This window comes from Pangasianodon hypophthalmus, chromosome 11 (genome assembly GCF_027358585.1).
Source record: "Pangasianodon hypophthalmus isolate fPanHyp1 chromosome 11, fPanHyp1.pri, whole genome shotgun sequence".
Taxonomy (NCBI): Eukaryota; Metazoa; Chordata; class Actinopteri; order Siluriformes; family Pangasiidae; genus Pangasianodon; species Pangasianodon hypophthalmus.
Window position 1 is genome coordinate 8,478,599 of NC_069720.1, and position 19,420 is coordinate 8,498,018.

General features: G+C 39.7%; 1 protein-coding gene across 1 annotated transcript; it reads right to left on the bottom strand.

The window, feature by feature from the left end:
- Nucleotides 1–232: 232 nt before the first annotated feature.
- On the bottom strand, nucleotides 233–16,695 carry LOC113536763 (stereocilin). Its single transcript, XM_053238165.1, has 30 exons — nucleotides 16,439–16,695; nucleotides 15,936–16,122; nucleotides 14,727–15,845; nucleotides 14,258–14,282; nucleotides 13,678–14,173; nucleotides 12,700–13,587; nucleotides 12,513–12,575; nucleotides 12,134–12,259; nucleotides 11,820–11,986; nucleotides 11,555–11,741; nucleotides 11,350–11,465; nucleotides 11,138–11,270; nucleotides 10,025–10,207; nucleotides 9,899–9,937; nucleotides 9,641–9,817; nucleotides 8,388–8,537; nucleotides 7,986–8,044; nucleotides 7,645–7,768; nucleotides 7,184–7,266; nucleotides 6,961–7,096; nucleotides 5,452–5,648; nucleotides 4,768–4,858; nucleotides 4,510–4,669; nucleotides 4,234–4,403; nucleotides 3,802–3,957; nucleotides 2,431–2,573; nucleotides 2,200–2,348; nucleotides 1,240–1,337; nucleotides 979–1,126; nucleotides 233–466 (listed from the first exon to the last, which is right to left on the bottom strand). Exons 2-30 carry the CDS (start codon nucleotides 16,012–16,014, stop codon nucleotides 378–380), a joined length of 5,751 nt encoding a protein of 1,916 aa, XP_053094140.1. The 5' UTR covers nucleotides 16,015–16,122; nucleotides 16,439–16,695; the 3' UTR covers nucleotides 233–377.
- Nucleotides 16,696–19,420: the final 2,725 nt, after the last annotated feature.

The window sequence follows — 19,420 nt, forward strand, 5'->3', positions numbered from 1 at the left end:
ATCTATTATCCCACCACACACTCTTGATTAGCTGGGCATATCGAAGGATTGGTGTTCCTGAGGTCTAAGTATTATTGCAAACTGTCATATTTCCTCTGAATGTCAAATAACACAGTGGCACAGTTGGGGTGTGTGTGTGTGCATGTGTGTGTGCATGTGTGTGTGCATGTGTGTGTGCATGTGTGCCTGCATGTGTATGTCCTTCCTTCCAGGTTCAGCTGGTGTTATGAATGTGGAAAAAAAAGAAAAGGAAATGAAACATGAGAACAATATCAAAGCCCATACTGTTCTTCTGAAGTTGGTTTTTAATCAAAAAAAAGTAAGAATTTAATAAAGTACAGCAAATAAATATGAAAGAGTAACACTCCCATGGGTGGTTATAATAAATGCAACAGAGTACAGAGTAACAAGAGTGTGCATGCTTTGAGGTTGTCAGCAAACCAAACTGAGGGAGCCTGGTTCCTTCCTGTGGAGACAAACACAATATGTTACAATGACAAGCAATACTACAGACAGCTGTGTGACTGCAGTTAAAGGATAATTAGGCAGGAGGACCAATACATACAGCTAAGCAATCAACAGAGCACATCACCCAATATACAAAATGCTATAACATAAGTGATAACAGGAACTTGTTTTGCAGATGTTCTACAAAATTAACAGTAATTATAAACAGATAAAACATATGATGTGTTTTTCTGTAATAGATAATATTATCTGTTAATAAAGACATTATATTGTTGGCAAATGGCTGTGATATAAGAGGAATAAAACACTTCCGAATGTGCTGTTATTGGGAAATAATGAATGTCAGGATGGTTGATTATTTTCTTGTATAGTCATGCCACATCGTGTTTCATTCACTTCTTATTAATGCCTTTCATTCTTTGTGAATTTCATTCTTCTTCAAAGGTGAAGACACAAACTGGTCTCAAATCAGCAGCTAGGTTTGATTTGTAGGAATGCAGTCTGACTGACCTCTGTGTCCAAGCATCACATCCCCTTCATATAGTGCCATGCTTAATGCTTGTTTCTGCTCATTGTCCAGCTTTTGCCACTGCTCGTCTGTCACAGCCCACGCTTGTTCAGAGCTCAGCCAGGACAGCTGACTTGCACTGAACACCACCTGTAAAGATCACAGCGCCTGTATGAAATTTGGTTACCGGCACTGGCAATGCACATGTCATACAGTGTAATACTGGCTCAGGGAGCATAACACTGATAGTGTGAAATTCTTACAGCCATCTTTTTTGGGGGTATCAGGGATATTGCTAATGGAGTCAGCCCTTCTATTTGTTCCCTCACGAGGGATGACAACACTATGTCATCCAGTCCAGCTGAGGAAAAAGAAAGGTCATCATTATAAAGTTTACCACAAGCAAAAACATGCACCTTCAGTCATTTTCAGAATATGATGCAAGCTTTAACTAAGCTAGCTGTTTTGCTACCTAACACGACGCTTATGTTTGGTGTAAGTGTAACTGAGAAGGAACTACTTTCATATTGGTTTCTACTTGGTGCCTTGTCCTGGTGTCCTGGTGTCTTTGGCTAAAATGGAGGCTATTATGTTTTATCTTCTAGCTATAATTCTAGTCCACAACCATATTTTCATTTTATAATTAGGTTTAAAGTGACTCTTTACAGTTAAATGCCTTTTTATTCAACATACAGGCATTTAAGGCAAATAAATACAACACTGCTCATGGTACAAAGTGAAGCTGGCTAAGCTTAACTGGCTATTAGCTAGTACTGTTTTGTTTCATAGATCCTAGAGTGATATTTTGGCTAGCATAACATTAACACTTAGCCTAGCTGGATTGCAAAATACAAAAATAAGCTGATTCTGTGAGTGATTTTGTGTTGAGATTTTTTGGTGAGTAAAAATATGTTGGATTTTGAAAAATATTCATTGAACAAAGGCCATAGCACAAACTGAAAGAGATGCAAAGATATATGTAGGTGTGGATTTTTTGAACACTAACGTTACATTACAGTTATTTTATGTGACTGATCCAGCTGTTTAAAAAGATTTTTTGAAATACGCTGGTTAAAAGCACTGATTGTAATCTTTATGTATAATAAAAATGCCTGGCACATTATGTGACTGTTGCAGTAAAGTGACATATATATGTTTTTTTTTTCACTAAGCAGACAGAATTTAATGGTGACACGTCATACTTTTGACTCAGAATCCTCTACCTGCCAGAGTCCCAATCTCAGTGAAAATCTCAGAGCTCCAGCCACTGACAGGACCGAAGGCCAGAGGGCTGGAGAGTCGAGCGGTCAGAGCCTCAGTTTGGTGCTCAGAGCATGACAGGAACGTCTCCCTCAGGAACATCGCAGCCATGCTAACAAACATCACAGAAATTTGTGATCACATCGCACAGTATGATCGTTGTCAAGAATTTGGAAACTGATTCTTCCTCTAACCTCAGGTTAAATGGGTCTAGACGGGAAATTTCTGTGGGAGTGAAGCCACAAAGTAGATTGCCAAGAGAAACCAACTCGACCACTCCAAGGTCTTCAGGCTTCTCTTTGCGGCGTCGCAGGAATCCCTGTAGAGCCGCTCTCATCTGGAAAGAATATGAGTGGCTGATTTAATGGGGGCTTGTATACCAAATGACGGGTGCATGGTGGCCTGCAATGGACTGGTCTCCCATTCGGGGTGTATTAACGCCTCAGGCCCTTGGATAGGCTCTGGCTTCACTGTGACCCAGACCATTATTAAAGGAATTACTGTAGATAAATATTGTATACAGGTGGTGATTGAAAATATGAAACCTGCTCATATAGTATAGCAATTGTCATATTTTAAAATAGCTACATTTCTCCAGTATGATATTGCTGTTTATTTCTTTACTAGCTTTGATATCTTGAAATTGTACAACCCAAGAGAATAGGTGGATAGTTTAGAAGAGCTGAAACTGTATGTGTATGTCCTAAAACCCATTCATCAATCATATTCACACGTTCACAGTAAGTGCTATTTTACTGTTGAGATGCATTTTTAATTTATAGAAAAGCATGCAGGTAAATACATGTCTCATTTTGCAGGTTATAGCTTGGCAAAATATACTGTTTCTACATAGACTATATGACCAAAAGTTTGTGAACACCTGACCATCTCAACCATATGTGGTTCTTCCCCAAACTGTTGCCACAAAGTTGAAAGCAGACAATTGTCTAGAATGTCTTTGTATGCTGTAGCATTAAGATTTCCCTTAACTGGAACTAAGGAGCCCAAACCTGTTCCAGCATGACAATGTCCCTGTGCACAAAGCGAGCTCCGTAAAGACATGGTTTGCCATGGTTGGAGTGGAAGAACTTGAGTAGCCTGCACAGAGCCCTGACCTCTACCCCACTGAACACCTTTGGGATGAACTGGAATGCTGACTGCTCATTAGAGCTGAATTTATAAATTTAAAATCCTTTATATCCTGAATGTATATATTTCTGTAAAGCTGCTTTGTGACAATGTCCATTGTTACAATCACTATATAAATAAAATTGAATTGAATTGAAATTGCAAACTGGGGACTAAATCTGTAATGGTATGTTCAACAAGCAAATATGGGTGTGATTGGTCAGGTGTCCACAAACTTTTGGCCATATAGAGTATACTGTTTGCCAGTTCAACAACTGTTCATAAAGGGGTCTGAATTTTGCATAGCAACAGTAACTATATACAAAGGAAGCATGCTTAATGTACTTGATAAAAAAAAAAGAAGAAAAGAAAGCACAGTGCTTCCTTTACAAAGGAATCAAGAGCATAGGTGGACTGTGTAAAAAAAAAACCCTCACTTTTCTTGGGTTCCACGCTTTAAAGCTTCCAACATGAGCCACCACAGCTAAGTCAGACAGGTTCACAGCCTGCAGCTCTCTCTCACTCATCTCAGTGATGATACAGCCCAGCTCCAGTATCTGCTCTGGCCTGAGTGTCCTCACTGGCTTATAAACCTGCAAAAAAACACACATCTCACCTTTTAGCCTTGTCCCCACTGACCACAAATTAGGGTATGTGTAGGGTTAATGGGTTAATATGGTATCTATATGCTTCCCTTAATTGTTAGCAACATTAGCCTTGTTGTTAAAAAAATTCAAGAAGAAACTTATAGACACCAGACATGTCTTGGCTAATTGAGTACATTTCAGGTAAATGGAAAATTGTTTATCTTTTAATTTTGGCCAAACCATTCCTTAATTTTGGATTTCACCAATTATTGGCGCACTAACCGGTCTGAGTTCTGTCCACAGTGCCCAGCGTTGCTCAGCATCAAGAGAACCATCCTGACCCAGGAACTCAACACACTCCTTCATTTCTTTTCTCTTCATTCGATTGAGCTGGTACCAACGCCATGCTGAGGGAAACGTCCCTTTGATATCCGCACAAATCGGGATTGGCTCTGACAAAAGTTAATGCACTTGCACATAAGATCATATCAATCACATCTGATTCATTATTGTAACTCATGATAGATGCAGTATATTGAGCTAGTAAACATGCCTCACCTCTTCTGCTCCACCTCCGTCCTCTGATTATTTTGTGAATTAAGCTGTAAATCTTGTCTTTTAGTCCTTTGGGGTCCGCACACACTTTACCAAGCTCTGTGTCTTTCCAATGCCACTGACTTTGCAGGACTTGCTCAACTGTGTCTTTATCTAAGTCATCCTAATAGAAACATTGGCCTTCAACACAATGTCATAACCCAGCACAAAGATAGATGGATGGATTAATAAAGGCTTTGTCATCTTGCTTTTCCTTCTTACCAGTTGTAGAGAGCGCAACAGTTGAGGTGACAGGGTGAACACTAGCCGGTCTACATGCTCAACATCTCCTACTGTCCATGACTTTGGCTCTCTATAAATCAGATCCAAATCAGGTCATCTATTAATTTATTCAGTAGTCTCTACTTATATAGAAATATGCTGCACTGCTTTCAAATCCTATCAATGCCAAGGGAGTTAAAGGGGAAGTCAACCCCCTTCTTAAGAAGGATTATTTATGGTAAAGTTAAAACATATTTAAAGAGGCCAAAGAAGCTCCCACTGGGATTTTGCCCAAGATGGCAACAGATTATATACATTATTGATGATTTATTTTTTTAGAATTTAGTTGTTTACACGAGAATTTAGATAACTACACCTTTATTAAAAGTTATTAATGGGTTCAAGTGAATTATATAAACCTTTCCTTGTTTTAGTTTTTAAATTCACCTCAAAATGTTTTTCTCCAAGTAGTTATCTAAAAGTGTTAGCTAATTCTAGCTAGCTTGAGTTTCAATTTTGTTTTGTTTTCGATATTGTTTTGGACAAATATGGTGAGATTAGGTCTGGAGCTGTCATTAAAACAGGAAAAGAAATAAAGTTGGGAAGATGTCTTACCCCAGGGGGTGTCTTCCTCTATTCTACCTCGGCATGTTCCATATTTAAATTAAAGGCATAAGGACCTACCCTAGCATACTTCTCTCTGTAAGCAGAGAAGCCATTTCTCTGAAGGTATCAGAGGGCATGCAGTACTGTTTCAGGTCCTCGAGGCGCAGCTTCAGAGCCTCTCTGTCCACCTGAGACAACATGTCCCTGTCCAGGAAGAAGAGAAGAGGACCCAGCAGGTCCATGGACGCCCCGGAGAGTCTGTCCTCAGCAATCATCTGACAGAAATGTTGGAAAAGATATTTCGGGAAAGATGGAAAAGATAAACAAGGGTGGACAAATCTCTAGCCTGGGTACCCAGGTGATAAGCAGATTACATATCGTGGCTTTCAGTTTGGCTGACAAGTAGGGTCAGTAGGCTGTAGATATACCAATCACCAATGGTTTTGTTTACTTGTACTTCACTTGTCCAAAAACCAGTAAAAGAAAAACTCTACTTACTTTTGACTTTTATTTAATAAGTTTGTTTAAATATAACAACAAAAATTGGTTCATACATTTTTCAACTCTTTTCCAAATCCCATAACTAACTTCGGGTGACCAACGATATAAAAAATGTTATTGGTATATGCTTTTTATGCTATATACAGTATATATATATATGCTAAGCAGAGTCCACAGAGTTAGTGGTCATAGTGGTCCTGAAACAAGTGCTAATGGAGACCCACTGGGGAGGGGCAGTGGACGGAAAAGTGAATAGGGCAGCCACCAAGATTTGTTTTATAGCAAATAATTGGAATTAAATAAGCGCAGGCGGTGTGTCTATGATATAAAGAACCATTTCTGGATTATGGAGTGGATAATATTTGTAGATCAGAAGTACATGTGCACCATGGTGAACCTTTTTCCCTGACTGTGAAAAAAGAAGAAAAGGTGTTCACAGATCCAGTGCCTGAATCTTTTGGACTAGTTTAATGGTTTTTCGAGAGAGACTTGAAATTTTGCTGAAACCTGACAACCCTGGTTAATGATATTAGCTTTACAGTGTTGTCTCGCACACAGGAAAAAAAAATCCTGCTGTATTGAATAAAGGTACATCTAAACCACTCAAAACGAGCTGCTGAATGTGTGCTGGATGACTGTATGTCATAGACTCTCAACTGCTTATTACAGCGCTACTCTAAAAATTCACTAGATAGTAGCCTATAGCATAAATCAAGAGTGATAGCCACTCTACTTAATTTTGTTTGAGGCTATGTTGTTATTAATGTTGTCCTGCCCCAACAAAATCAATGGTCATGAGCCACTGCTGATAATATGTGAGATAACTCACAAAGAAGAGCAATAGCGCCTGTGGAAAAACCTATTTTAGATGGAACTGACACTAATTAAACTGCCACCAAATATAATGATTCGGTTTTATATTTATAGAAATAATTCAGTCTAGATGAAGTATAGAGCTACCTACCTTGGGTGTCTTAATGCATAAAAATATATATGCATTTGCCTAACTGACTACAGGAATGAGTTTAGAAACAATGTCTAAATTACTCCATCCATGCAGAAGTTTCCAAAAGCTATTTCTCTCACAAGCACATCGATGGCTTTCTCAGCCAAGGTCATCTGCTTATGTCGTGGAAGCTCCAGGAAATCAATAAAGTGTCTTCGAAGGTGGTTCAGGACGGCCGAGAGTGATGCGTTGGACAGGCGCTCAATCATCGTCACGCTGTGAGACAACATCTGACAGTGAGGCAGAGGACATCAGAGGCTTGATGGAGAATGCAGAAAAAGGAAAAAAGATGTATGATCTTACGGTAATCCTGCAGCGAATGATGGGTCGAAGCCATCCAGATCCACATCTGGCCTTTTTCTAAGTTCCTCTACCACACACTTCCTCTGTTGAAACATATTTGATTTTGTTGACATCTTTTCTAAAGCAGATACTAATCTGAACTATAATTATTCACCCAGGCCTTGATTTGTATAATAATGTTTGATTTACTCATTAATTAAACTAATTATACTTAGCCTATTTAAACAAATTTGGCAGTTTAAAGCATTGTTTCATTATACAAAAATGGCATCAGCTTATTCACGTCATTTTTTATTTACTGGCTATCCAGAATGCGAGCATTCATTAGTGTCAGTTTGAATCAAATGCTATTTGCTTTGGCAGCCTAGTAGATTTGTCTTGGAATAGCAATTGGAAAACAGCAGATGCCAATGAATGTGAATTGCTGGAGTGGGATTGAAGCTTGTCTCACACATTCTCACCAGAGCTGGCCTCAATCTGCCGGGCAGCGCTGTAATAAACCGTAACAGTTCAGAAAAGTCTGAATCATTGGCCCAAAGCTGTAGGCTTTTACAGCTCATCCCACTTGCAATGCGGCCTAAATGTCTGCAACAAGAAGAAACAAACCATACAATACTACAGCAAGCCATGTAGTAAGCCAGAAAATATTCAGATTTGTTCTGTGTTGACAAGTTCAAACGGGACAAATGGATAAGTCTTGGCAGATTAGCTGAAATGTGCTTCATATGAACCAATTCTCAAGACCTACTTATGTGATTGAATCAAGCTACTAAAAGGCATGCGGCTGACTGATGTCACTTACAGTACTGTATCTCGGGTGACGTTTTCAGCTTGCTGAATCATTCTGTAAAGCAACTGAGCCTGTTGAATGAAAAACTTGAGAAGTTGGATGACAACCAAAAGTGAATGTGATACTCCTTTTGGCTGAGACGAAATCACTTTAATGCATTACTAATTCATATTCTTTTATGCAAGCCATTCTAACACAGTGAGCGCAATTTGCTTGATGGCAGGTGAGAGGCACTTCGTATTAATTTACTGAAAGGCTCATCTGTAGCATATCTAATGAGCTGCGGAAAATGAGTGTGTCATTAGCTGTGGACGGATCCACCCTGCAAGAACTGACACAGGTTGTGGCATTATTAGCGTAATTAACTGCTATTATTGTTTACTACTGAGCTACAGGGAATAAATAGGATATTACCTGTTGAGGTGACCAAGACATGTTTCTGTACAGAGGAATGTGATGAAGGATCGTCTGTCCATCAAGCTCAGTGGCCAGTTTTTTCAGGGAAATGAAGGGTAAAAGACAGTGCAGGTAGAGTGTCTTATTGGTCGACAAATGCTCCAGAAGCTTTAGTACAATAGACCAATAGTACATATTAATTAGCTCAGGGGTGACTGATGTTTACAGTAATTAAAGAAAACTAACAGATGATGATGGACCATGAACTGTCCATGACCATTTGATAAAATGTGCCTAGTAAGTACTATTCATATTACTTAGGCTGTGTTGCCAGTTCCATGATTTTTTATGCAGAAGTAGGCAGCATCAGAACTGCACTGGTTTACTTATTGTCACAGCTATACTCTATCTATCTATCTATCTATCTATTTATTATCTATTTACATAAAGTATGTAATAATATGAGACTTTTTTTCACAATTGGTGAAAGAATTACTAAGAGAGAAAGCATTCGAATCCTGCTTTGTTAATTAAGAAATAAAGTGGGGATGTTACAGGAAAATAATCAACAATGAAACTGCAGTTTACCATTAAAAATTGTTATTAATTAAAGAACTACACGTTATGTTTTTTATTCATTTTTAGTTACATTTAATGTTGTGGAATGCCTGCAAAATAGCCACTCTTTTTCCTCTATCTTGTAGTTAATAAGACAAAAAAACAAAAAACAAACAAACAAAAAAAAAAACAGAGCTTGTCATACTACTGAAAAAACACATAAAAAAGGAAAGCATAAGCATGTTAAATAAATATTTCCTTGCTGAAAACATGTCAATGATTATAGGTTTTCTTTGTTTGTTGGTTTTGGTCTTAGCAACTTCTGACATCATTTTGGAATTTTAGGTCTAGTTAAAATGTAATGTTATTGGGATTTTAAACAGACGTAGCAATAACATGAACAATTCCAGTTAGAATTCATTTTTCATTTGTAAGGTTTTAACTGTAATAAAGTACACCATGGCTACACTGTAAATTAAATCGAAATTCTGCCAGCGTTTAAAACCATAAGCAATTACATAATACATCTATGTACTTAAAAAAGTGTTATAATGGATGGAATATAGTGGAATGTAATGGTATAATGGATAATGGATGTTTCTAATCTAAATGCTTTTTTTAATTGGAGAATTGAGCTGCCACGTGTTTGTATAAGTGTTTAATTCATAAGGTCTTGGTTTCTCAGTGTAAGTATATATCTGTGCTGATGTTACCTGTTGTAGTGCGCTATGCACCATTGCACGATGTGCAGGCTGTAGGTCGCTCAGCAGAGAGCTCCAGCACTGACAATCTGCCATTCCCATCGAGTCAGGTACAGTCAAGTTTTTTAAGAAAGCAGGAGCTAAACCCTGAAATAATGGCTTTAGCTTGCACAGTGTGTTGGCACTGATCTAAACAGAAAAGGGAAATGAATGCAAGGCTTTCGGGATCCTGACACACTTTAGTTCTATGATCTATATGACACAACTTACATTTGTTTCTCGGAATATTTTGTTTAAAATTTGGAACGCCTGCAATGGAAAGATGAGCCCAGGATTAAAATTGGTACAAAATAAACTCTATTAGCACCAAGTCTAATGGAAACTGTGTGTGTTTACCTGTGCGGGTGGGAAAGTAGGTATATCAGGCTGAGAGAAGAGTTCCAATAAATCATTTGAGGATAATGGTTGCAGGAATGATGAGCCAAGTTGGGGTAATACACCATGGAGAGAGGCCAGTGCCGGAGAAGACAACGAGCTGGCATTAAGGGGTTTGAGAGAAAGGGCCAGCCAGTGGGAAAGCTGCAAATGAGAGAAACTGCATGTCATACAGTACTGGCAAAAGTCTTAGGCACCCTATTTTTTTTTTTAGTACAAACTTTGATATAGATTCTTATTTTATGACTTCTACATGATCAATTATAGTTTTCCAACACAAAATTAAACGTTACAGAAAAATGTTTGTATGTAAGTAAAGAAAGCAGCATATTATGTAAGAGACCACGTTTCAGACCAAAAACATAATGAAGGCTGCTGGGTTTTGCTGCAAAAATAAGACACAAGTGCAGTCAAAGTCTCCAGAAGAACTGTGGCTGCATCTGGCAGCTCATTTCCTTATAAAACTGCACAAATTGTACCCGAGACTACTAACATTTTTTTAAAGCAAGAGGTCGTCACACCAAATACTGACTTTGTTTCATTTATTACTGTTTACTGCTCTTTATAGTATTTTTTAATGTAGAAACATTTAATTTCATTGTTTCTGAAGTCGTCTTTGCTCTACAGCATTAATTTGCATGTGCCTAAGACTTTTGCACATGTTTTTATTTTTCGGTAACTGTTTTGCGGTGGATCTGGAGTCTATCCCAGGAAGAATGGGCGTGAAGCAGCAATCCACTCTGGATGGGACACCAGTCTATTGCAGGGAAACATGCACACACATATTCACACACCTATTCAAACCTAGGGGCAATTTATAGTAGCCAATCCACCGGCATATTTATGGGAGGAAACCAGTGAACCAGAGAAAAATCACAGAGAGCATGTGAAACTCTGCTCAGAAAGTAACCTGTACCAGGGTTCCTGTAGCTGTGGGGCAGCAATACCACCCACCATACTACCTACACAGTTTTAGTAAAAGTTTAAAATTGATCCATTTAAGACCAACACAATATATGAGTTAAAAGAGGTGATAAATATATATGTAAAAGATTTTACGAAGCTCATGCTTACTCTGCCGTTTCCACTGACATGACCATCTGAAATACACTGTGCCAGCTGCTGCCACAGAAGAGGCGAGACAGGTGGTATAGAAAGGAAACGATGCAGTTCCTCTGAATTCACGTAGCATATTAGGATGCCTAACCTGTCACAGAAACAAAACAGCTCATCCATCTTTTGTATGGCTCAACCTTTGAGTTTTACTGTTTAGAGAAATGAATTACCTCATTATCGTATCACTTGTGAGATTCTTCCTCTTGCTGAACAGGGTGCGAAGCACATGTCTCCCCCTTATGGCATCCAGACTGCTGTTAGCCAACAGTTCGACCAGCGGGCTGAGCTGTGAGTTACGCCTGCAACCTTTACTTTTGTTCTCTTAACGCCTTTAGGATTCATATATAAAAAATATTCTGATGTTTGCTTACCTACCTGCTGGGATGTCAGCTGTTGGAAGTGGCTGACAGGAAGATGTGGGAGAAGGGGAAGAACAGAGGTGAGGAAGTATGGTGGCCAAGAGGAAACGTCCCCTACTGCATTCGACTGTAGGAGACGTTTTGCGAAAGCTTGTTTCTGAGGAGACTTCATTTCCGAGCTGTGATCTCGAATAGCCATCAACCTAAAAGCATGTCAAATGCATGAACATAGATATTCTGCAAATTATCAGCATATCTGCAGAGTATCATGGTTCACTCACACACTATCGTTGGCAATCAGTGATGCAGGAAAATTCATTATGTCAGATACAGACATATACGGGATGAACTGTGAGAGGTCGACAAATAGCTCTGGCGTAACACGTGGGAATTTGTGGATGAAGGCAGCAGTCATAGTCTCCATGGCCTCCTTTTCCTTTGGGGAAGCCTTTCAGTGATGCCAAGAGAAGCAATAAAAATTCATAAGAATAGAAAATTCAAAAAATAGAACAAATTGCATTTACAGCAGACTAGAACCCTCTCACTGGAACAAATGGAGAGGGAAAATGCATTAGTTCTTTGGCTGGCTGGCTACCTGCGTTGTCTCCACTTGGAGCTGGTCCCAGCTCTGATGTACATGAGACAGAAATCTTTTCACTGCATCTTTTTCTGCAGACAGCACAAGGGTGCGTATTCTTTCTCTCGGCATCTGGAGGTATTCCTAGGCCAGCAGCAAGAGGAATACCATAGATTATGAGCAAGTATGACAGTATGCATTAATGCAAAATATTTAAGACAAGTCAGAAACATGTTCGAAGCTCATTACCATCATTTCATTCATTCAAGCTGTCAGGCTGTGTGAAGTTATTTTATATTAAGAATATTAGAAATATATAGTACGTATATTAAAAGTTTCTTAGCCTCATGTCATTTCTGACAAATTTGTATAACAACTATACAAATTTGAGCTCTACCTGTATTAAAAATCTCAGTGCAGAGGAGTTGTCCTCTTTTTGAATGAGATCCCAAAGGACAGGCTGAAAGATTAACACAACAACAAACTGAGCCTTTAAATAAGGTCAGCACGACAATTTAGTACAACTAAATGTAGAATTAACAAACAATAATCATAGTATAAAATAATAATTGTATAGCACTTACACTAAAACAACTAAGAAGTTCTTCCTTAAGAGATAGATTCTGCTCTCGTCTGAGAAAGACACCAACAGTTTGGAGCACACTAACGGATGCATCAGGCCTGAGGGTACCCCAGAAAGAGGAATTGTCCAGAAGTCTGGACAGAAGAATAGCTTGGCCGAGGCCCTGGCGCACCTCCCGTTCCCCTTCTTCAAGGCCTGCTGAGAGCCCCACAACAAAATCTAACACTTGGAGCACATAGCTTACGGTGGCCAGCCAGCCCACACGTTCATCAACAACACCCTCACAATGGTTTAATTTATACACAGCTTCCTGTAGGATGGGAATAGGATTTATACAGAGCTGATGAGTGTCAAAGTCATACGGGGCAGGCAGCATGTTAAACAGCTGCTGGAGGACACACTGGGTCTCCTGCTTCGGTTCTGATATGGAGTTGCAGTAGTCTAAGAGTACAGGCTGTTTAGGAACCAGCATGACGTACAGGCTCATGTTCTTGCAGATATAATCCCTCAGCCCTGCAGTGTCTCCACAGAGTTCAAGCAGATCAGAGTTGGTGAAATGCTCTGCAGTCCAATTTAAAAAGTCACAGAGAACATTTTTGGAGTCATGGTGGGAATCTTTGTTCAGGATTTTGGAGCAATATTCTGCAGCCCAGCCAGTGTGAACTAATGGATATGACACATTGCCACACAAGGCTAATATCAGAGCGGAGTTGTTAGGTAGAAAACACCTCCTGAAATCTTGTGCACTTAGAGATCTAGCACTGAGCAGTTCTAAGCAGTCCTCAGTTGCAATACTTGTAGAACTGCCAGCAACTTCACTGGAGAGTTGTATGCAGAGGTCATCAATACTTGATTGGTTGAGGTAATGGTAGTCCTTGGTAACGGCAGCCTAATAAAATCACACAGTTACAATATACTTGTCAATCAACCAAAAGATAATTTTTTTGAAAGATATCATTTAAACATTCATCACTAATACCTGATGGGCTCGCTGTAGCCAGAAGGAAGAGTTGGCACATACTGTATTATTGAAATCTTGTGCGAAGAATTCACTGCACACATGTACCCACAGGAAATCTTCCTCTGCAGCAGAGAGGTACCATGCCGCATTAGAACAGCTGACATGCAGGTCAGGCACTACATGACCAGCCTCCGGGTCCAATGTTTCATCAGCTCCATCAAAAAGATTACAGTAGAGAAACACGGTAAAGTTTGAAACACCAGTGAGACCTGGAATAGAGGCATTGCATGCTGCTTCCAGGATCTCTGCTGAGGCTGGCAGCTCTGATTCTGTTTGATTAAGGAACAATGGCTGAGGCTGGAGGAGGCTGGATCTTTTTGATGATTGCTGTTGTTTTGAGTTGTGTTTTTCTGTCTCTGAAGATGAACAGGACATCAAAGATGGCCGACTCGGTAAACCATGTGAGGTGAAACCCATGGCTTGAGCATTCCATGTCAGATTATGTCTAATCCCCCTATGTGGCAAGGTGTATTACAGTAGTGTTAGAAATGTGTTAAATGCATGCTTAAAAATGATTTTTTTTAAAAAAGGAACTTACCACAATATCAACTGTCTCAGGTCACCTTTGCAAAAAAAAAAAAAAGAAAAGAAAAGTGGAAACCAGGATGAGTTGGATTGTTGTCTCTTAATACAAATCAGTGATAATTGCTGAGGGCTGTTCATGAATTGCGGATATAAAGAAGGAGCGCCATACAATTAGGCTCAATGGAATAGCATAGCTGGGCACATGATGCCGGGGTATATGGTTACAAATCAACAAAAGGGTGGGTAGGGTGGTTATCCAGCCCATAGGATTTAGAGTATCATGATCTCCTTGATGATTAACATGGCCGATGTGATTTCAGGAATCCAGTCATATGTTTCAACTATGAAGGTTTTATTGATTTTTACACTACTTTTAAGGACTGGTCAAGAAATTGTGCAGTAAAAGCTATGGAGAAATGGAAAAGCTATTAAAAGGAAAATCATTTTAATCATTTAAAAATGGAAATTAAGGATAAACTTGCCTACAGAACATTTTCCCAGTTGAGTGGACTGTGGCTCACCAGCCATGCTACCTAGATCATCCAGCAGTGCTATGGTCACACGCGACACCTTCCTCCTCAGATTACTGTACACCGTGCTACCCACTCTGTGCAGGAATCCACGTCGGAGGCCATCAAGACCCTGGACAAGGTCAGGATTACGCTCAGCAAACTGTACTGCTCTTTCTCCACTGTTTGACTTTGACAGGGCTTGCAGAAGTAGGGCTTGCACAATGCTAAGGCTGTCTATATCTTGAGATTTATTGTTCACCTCACGTAAAATCTCAGGTGGAATGCTAAATGGCTTAAAACGTCCTGCCAAGAAGTTACTGTCTCTGTGGTCACTGGCTACACCTGCAGGGTGCAGATTAACCATAGGTTTCCAGTTCCTTGCCTCCAGGAACGTCAGGAGTTGCTGCAGCCAGCTCAGGTTGAAAGCACAATCACTTTGCCCTTTCAGGACACAGATAAATCCCTGGAGACCTGCATTGGCCTGGCTATAGGTCCCACTGACAAGAGCTTGTAGAGCAGTGTCAAGCAAGGCACTGATGGTCTTCCAGTTCTGCGACACAAATGTGAGAAGAGGTCTTTGCGGCTGCTGTTCTATGAGTGTAAGGATGCTCTGCACCAGTCCAAGTAGTCCATCCCAATGTGGGCTGCCTCTTAGAGAGAGGAAGAGGTCTTGTAGCCTGAAGCTTGGTCTAGGAGGAACCCTCCCAGCCCAATCTTCTAGTGGTATTTTTCCATCAGACTGGAGAAAAGAATGCAGCAAGTTTTCCCAAAAATGATCATCGCTGAAAGATATATCATCATCTAGTTCAGCACTCATTTCCTGAAGATACATTGAGATGTTATAAAGAAATCCTGACAGCCTGTTCCGGTCAAGTGGCTTGTTAAGAGATGGTAAACCAATAGCTTTCTTGGGAAGGAGTCCTAGAGACTTGAGACCTCCAACAATGTTCCTTAGGACTGTATGGATTTGTTCATCCTGTCCTCTCTCTGGAGATGGCTGTTCTCTGCGGGGGTACCAGCCTCCACCCTTCCGCCATATCTCAACCAACTCTTTCAGAACTGCTTCTCTCTGGTCCTTCTTTTTATTTCCTGCAATACGATATTTGGAGGTAAAACCTACTACACTTTGATTAAAGAGCACAAACTATGGTTGAATAAACACAACACGCATTTTCTCACCTTCGGAAATGGTGGATACTTCACCCAATAAGACAATCAACCCCATTACAATCCCAAACTTCCCCATTCTGAGTGCCATTCACGAGTTTCAAGACAGTATGGATGAAATCATACCGATGCTCCTTTGAGAAAGCACCTGTTATAGAGTTCCTTTTAGCCTGAGACTCTCAAGGAGTACAATGTCACACTGCAGAATGGATATAAAATGTTAATGACTGCCCACAGGCACCTGATTACACTTTCACTAAAGAAAACCACACTGCCATTACTTTGTATACATTAATCACTATTTTGTACATTTAAATGTTCTCCAATACAGCAAATGTTCAACAAGTTGATCAAGTGATAATCCATTTGCACAGCATCAAATATGTTTTTACCTGGTGGATTAAAAAAAATGCTAACATTAAAAATGTAAACCAATTGTTGATGTATTCATAATCGTAACTGCTTTTCATTTCAACATCTGCAATTCAAATCGTCAGAGTTTTGGGCATACTTACATGCAGTCATAATCCATTCCCTCTATTAGTGATCAGGGGGAAAGGTTTGCAAAAAAAGAAAGTGCAAAAAAAATCATAATATTGTCACAATACTGTCTCCTTTGCATCAGTCTGCCTCTGTCTCTTGCTTTCCCTCTCTTCTGTCCTGCCAGAGAGTGTCACTTTTTCGATCGGTTCTTCCTTCAGCTCAATTGGAGCTTCAGCCAGCGCTTCAGGTTTCAGCGCCATTATTTGAGTATGTGCCAGGTGGCAGGCTTACCAAGTGAATATATATGGCTTGAGGGCATTATTGTGCTTGTCATAAGTGACATTCCGTGACACTTGTGGACTTGGGAGCACAGCAGTTATAACTATAAAACTGAATGTCAGTGAATATCACTGTAACATGTCTCGCCATTAGTTTGCAGTTTGCTTCTTTTTTAGTTCACAAGGAAAGGTTTCATTCAAGAACACGCTATTCACTGTTACTGTTTAATGACAATAAATATAAAGCTTTTAAAAAAAGTCTAAATAAAGCTTAGATTATTTAATTATGATAACCTTATTTCCCTGAAGAACTTTTCTGGTTTTTTTTTTTTTTTTTTGCCTATCCAAAAATGAATTTATTAGTAAATACTTTACATAGGCTAGAGCAAAAATAAAGCACAGTATCAGAATCTGAATTGTCATGATTACGCTGAGAACTTTTTGTTAATTGTCAGACATGTCCTACTATCCTCTTACAGGATATAACTTTGAACAATGTCCTTGAGCATACTGCTTTCCGTACATGAGTGCCAGAAGGTCTCCTGCAGCTGTCATAAAACAAAAACTCTCCAGAAGCACACAATCAGGCCCTTCACTAACGCACATAATCATCTCTCTCCTGTCTGAGTTCTGTCTGCAACAGTGGAAACCTGAGCAGAAGCAGTGAAAGGACCAGCACAGGCTCCCCACAAAGCCTTTTAATTCTGTCAGTGTCACCCCCAGTGGAACAATAACTTCCTCTTGTATTATTGATACCTTAGGGAGTGGTGCTCACTCAGCGGCGTGGGGCTCAGTTGGCAGCAAGAATATTAAATGAGAAACTTTACTCTTCCTGCCTTTTCCCTAACTTCCAGAAGCTTGCACTTATAATAAGGACAAACCTGAACACTAAAGACTTGGAGTGTGAAAAAAGGTGTGTTGTTGTAGTATTTATGATATCATAAGGTTCTATAACCTACAATCCTAACTCAGTGACCACAAAGATGTTTTTTAAAAAATGCGTTTAGAAAAAGGGTTTCTCAAGTACCCTTTGGATAGTTAATAGCTCTAGGGTCTGCCTACCTGAAAGGAAAACCCTCTATTTTATGCTTCTACATAGAAACTTTAAAGGTTTCCTTTTATCAGGTACACCATAAGTCACTTATAGAAATAAAATTATTGACTGCAGCCAATCTGGTGGGCTCAGACCCCTTTATTCTGTCCATTGAGGGAAAGGGACTACCCTAGGACAAGCGCTGATCAAATAATATTTTGGTGGTATCAAATGCACCTATATGAATAAAAGGGCCACTGAACAAGAGTCAGGCAGACCAGGACTTTATCTTGTTCCAATAACAATGTCTTTTCGGGTGGCATGGTGGTGCACCAGGTAGCACCATGGAGCTCCAGGGTCCGTGGTTCAATCCTGAGTTTGGGGTGCTGTTTGTAAGGAGTCTTGCGTGTTCGTGCCGTGTGGGTTTCCTCTAGGTTCTCCGTTGTGTCCCCATCTCTTAAAGACATGCTGGTGGACTGGCTCCACCAAATCACCCCTAGGGGCAAAAGAGTGTGTGACTGTGGTCACCTGTGCATTAGCAATTTTTTGTTCACTTCAGGAAATTACTGTTGACATTTATATTCCAATTAATTAATTGGTTTGATTGAAAGCCCTATTTATTGGAAATTGATTGCTGTAATGAATGCTAATGCACCTTTGTAATTTTATATACATATATATATATATATATATATATACACACACACACACACACTATATGGCCAAAAGTATGTGGACACCTGACCATCACACCCATATGTGGCCCTTCCCCAAACTATTGCCACAAAGTATGACGTGCACAATTGTATAGAATGTCTTTGTATTAAGATTTTCCTTCACTGGAACTAAGGAGCCCAAACATGTTCCAACATGACAATGTCCCTGTGCACAAAGTGAAGTTCATGAAGACATGGCTTGCCATGGTTGCTGTTGAAGAACTCGAGCGGCATGCACAGACCCCTGACCTCAACCCCACTGAACACCTTTGGGATGAACTGGAATGAACTGGATTGCTGACTGTGCATCAGGCCTTCTCGCCTGACATCAGTGTCTGACCTCACTAATGCTCTTGTGGCTGAATGAGCACAATCCCAACAGCCACGCTACAAAATCCAGTGGAAAGCCTTCCCAGAAGAGTGGAGCTTATTATAACAGCAAAGGGGGACTGAATCTAGAATGGGATGTTCAGCAGACACATGTGGGTGTGATTGATCAGGTGTCCACATACTTTTGGCCACATAGTATATATGTATGTTATATAAAATATAATATAATATAATATAAAATAATATAATATAATATAATATAATATATATTAATGCTTAGCATAATCTGGAGATGAATTACTATACATTTATTGACAGAATGTCATAACCTGCATCACATTTTATGAACAAAAAAAAAAAATCATAGGAAAGTTACAGTGAGTACAAGGATGAATACAAAAAATAAAAATAAAAATTCATTCAGCTATGAACTGGGGCATTATTCCCTCAGAGCAAAGGGCAGCCCTCAGTGTAATCTATAAAGATTTCTGAGTAACTGAGTGAGTTATATGTCTCAGTCATTTTTCAGAAATGACTTTGCTAAAGGGCCAGTACAGTCGGCCAAAAAAATAACGCCTTGATGAAGACGCCTGATTATGATCACAAGACATGTCATGTGGCTTTTCGTCATGGACGCGGGTGCACCCTGCTGGCCAA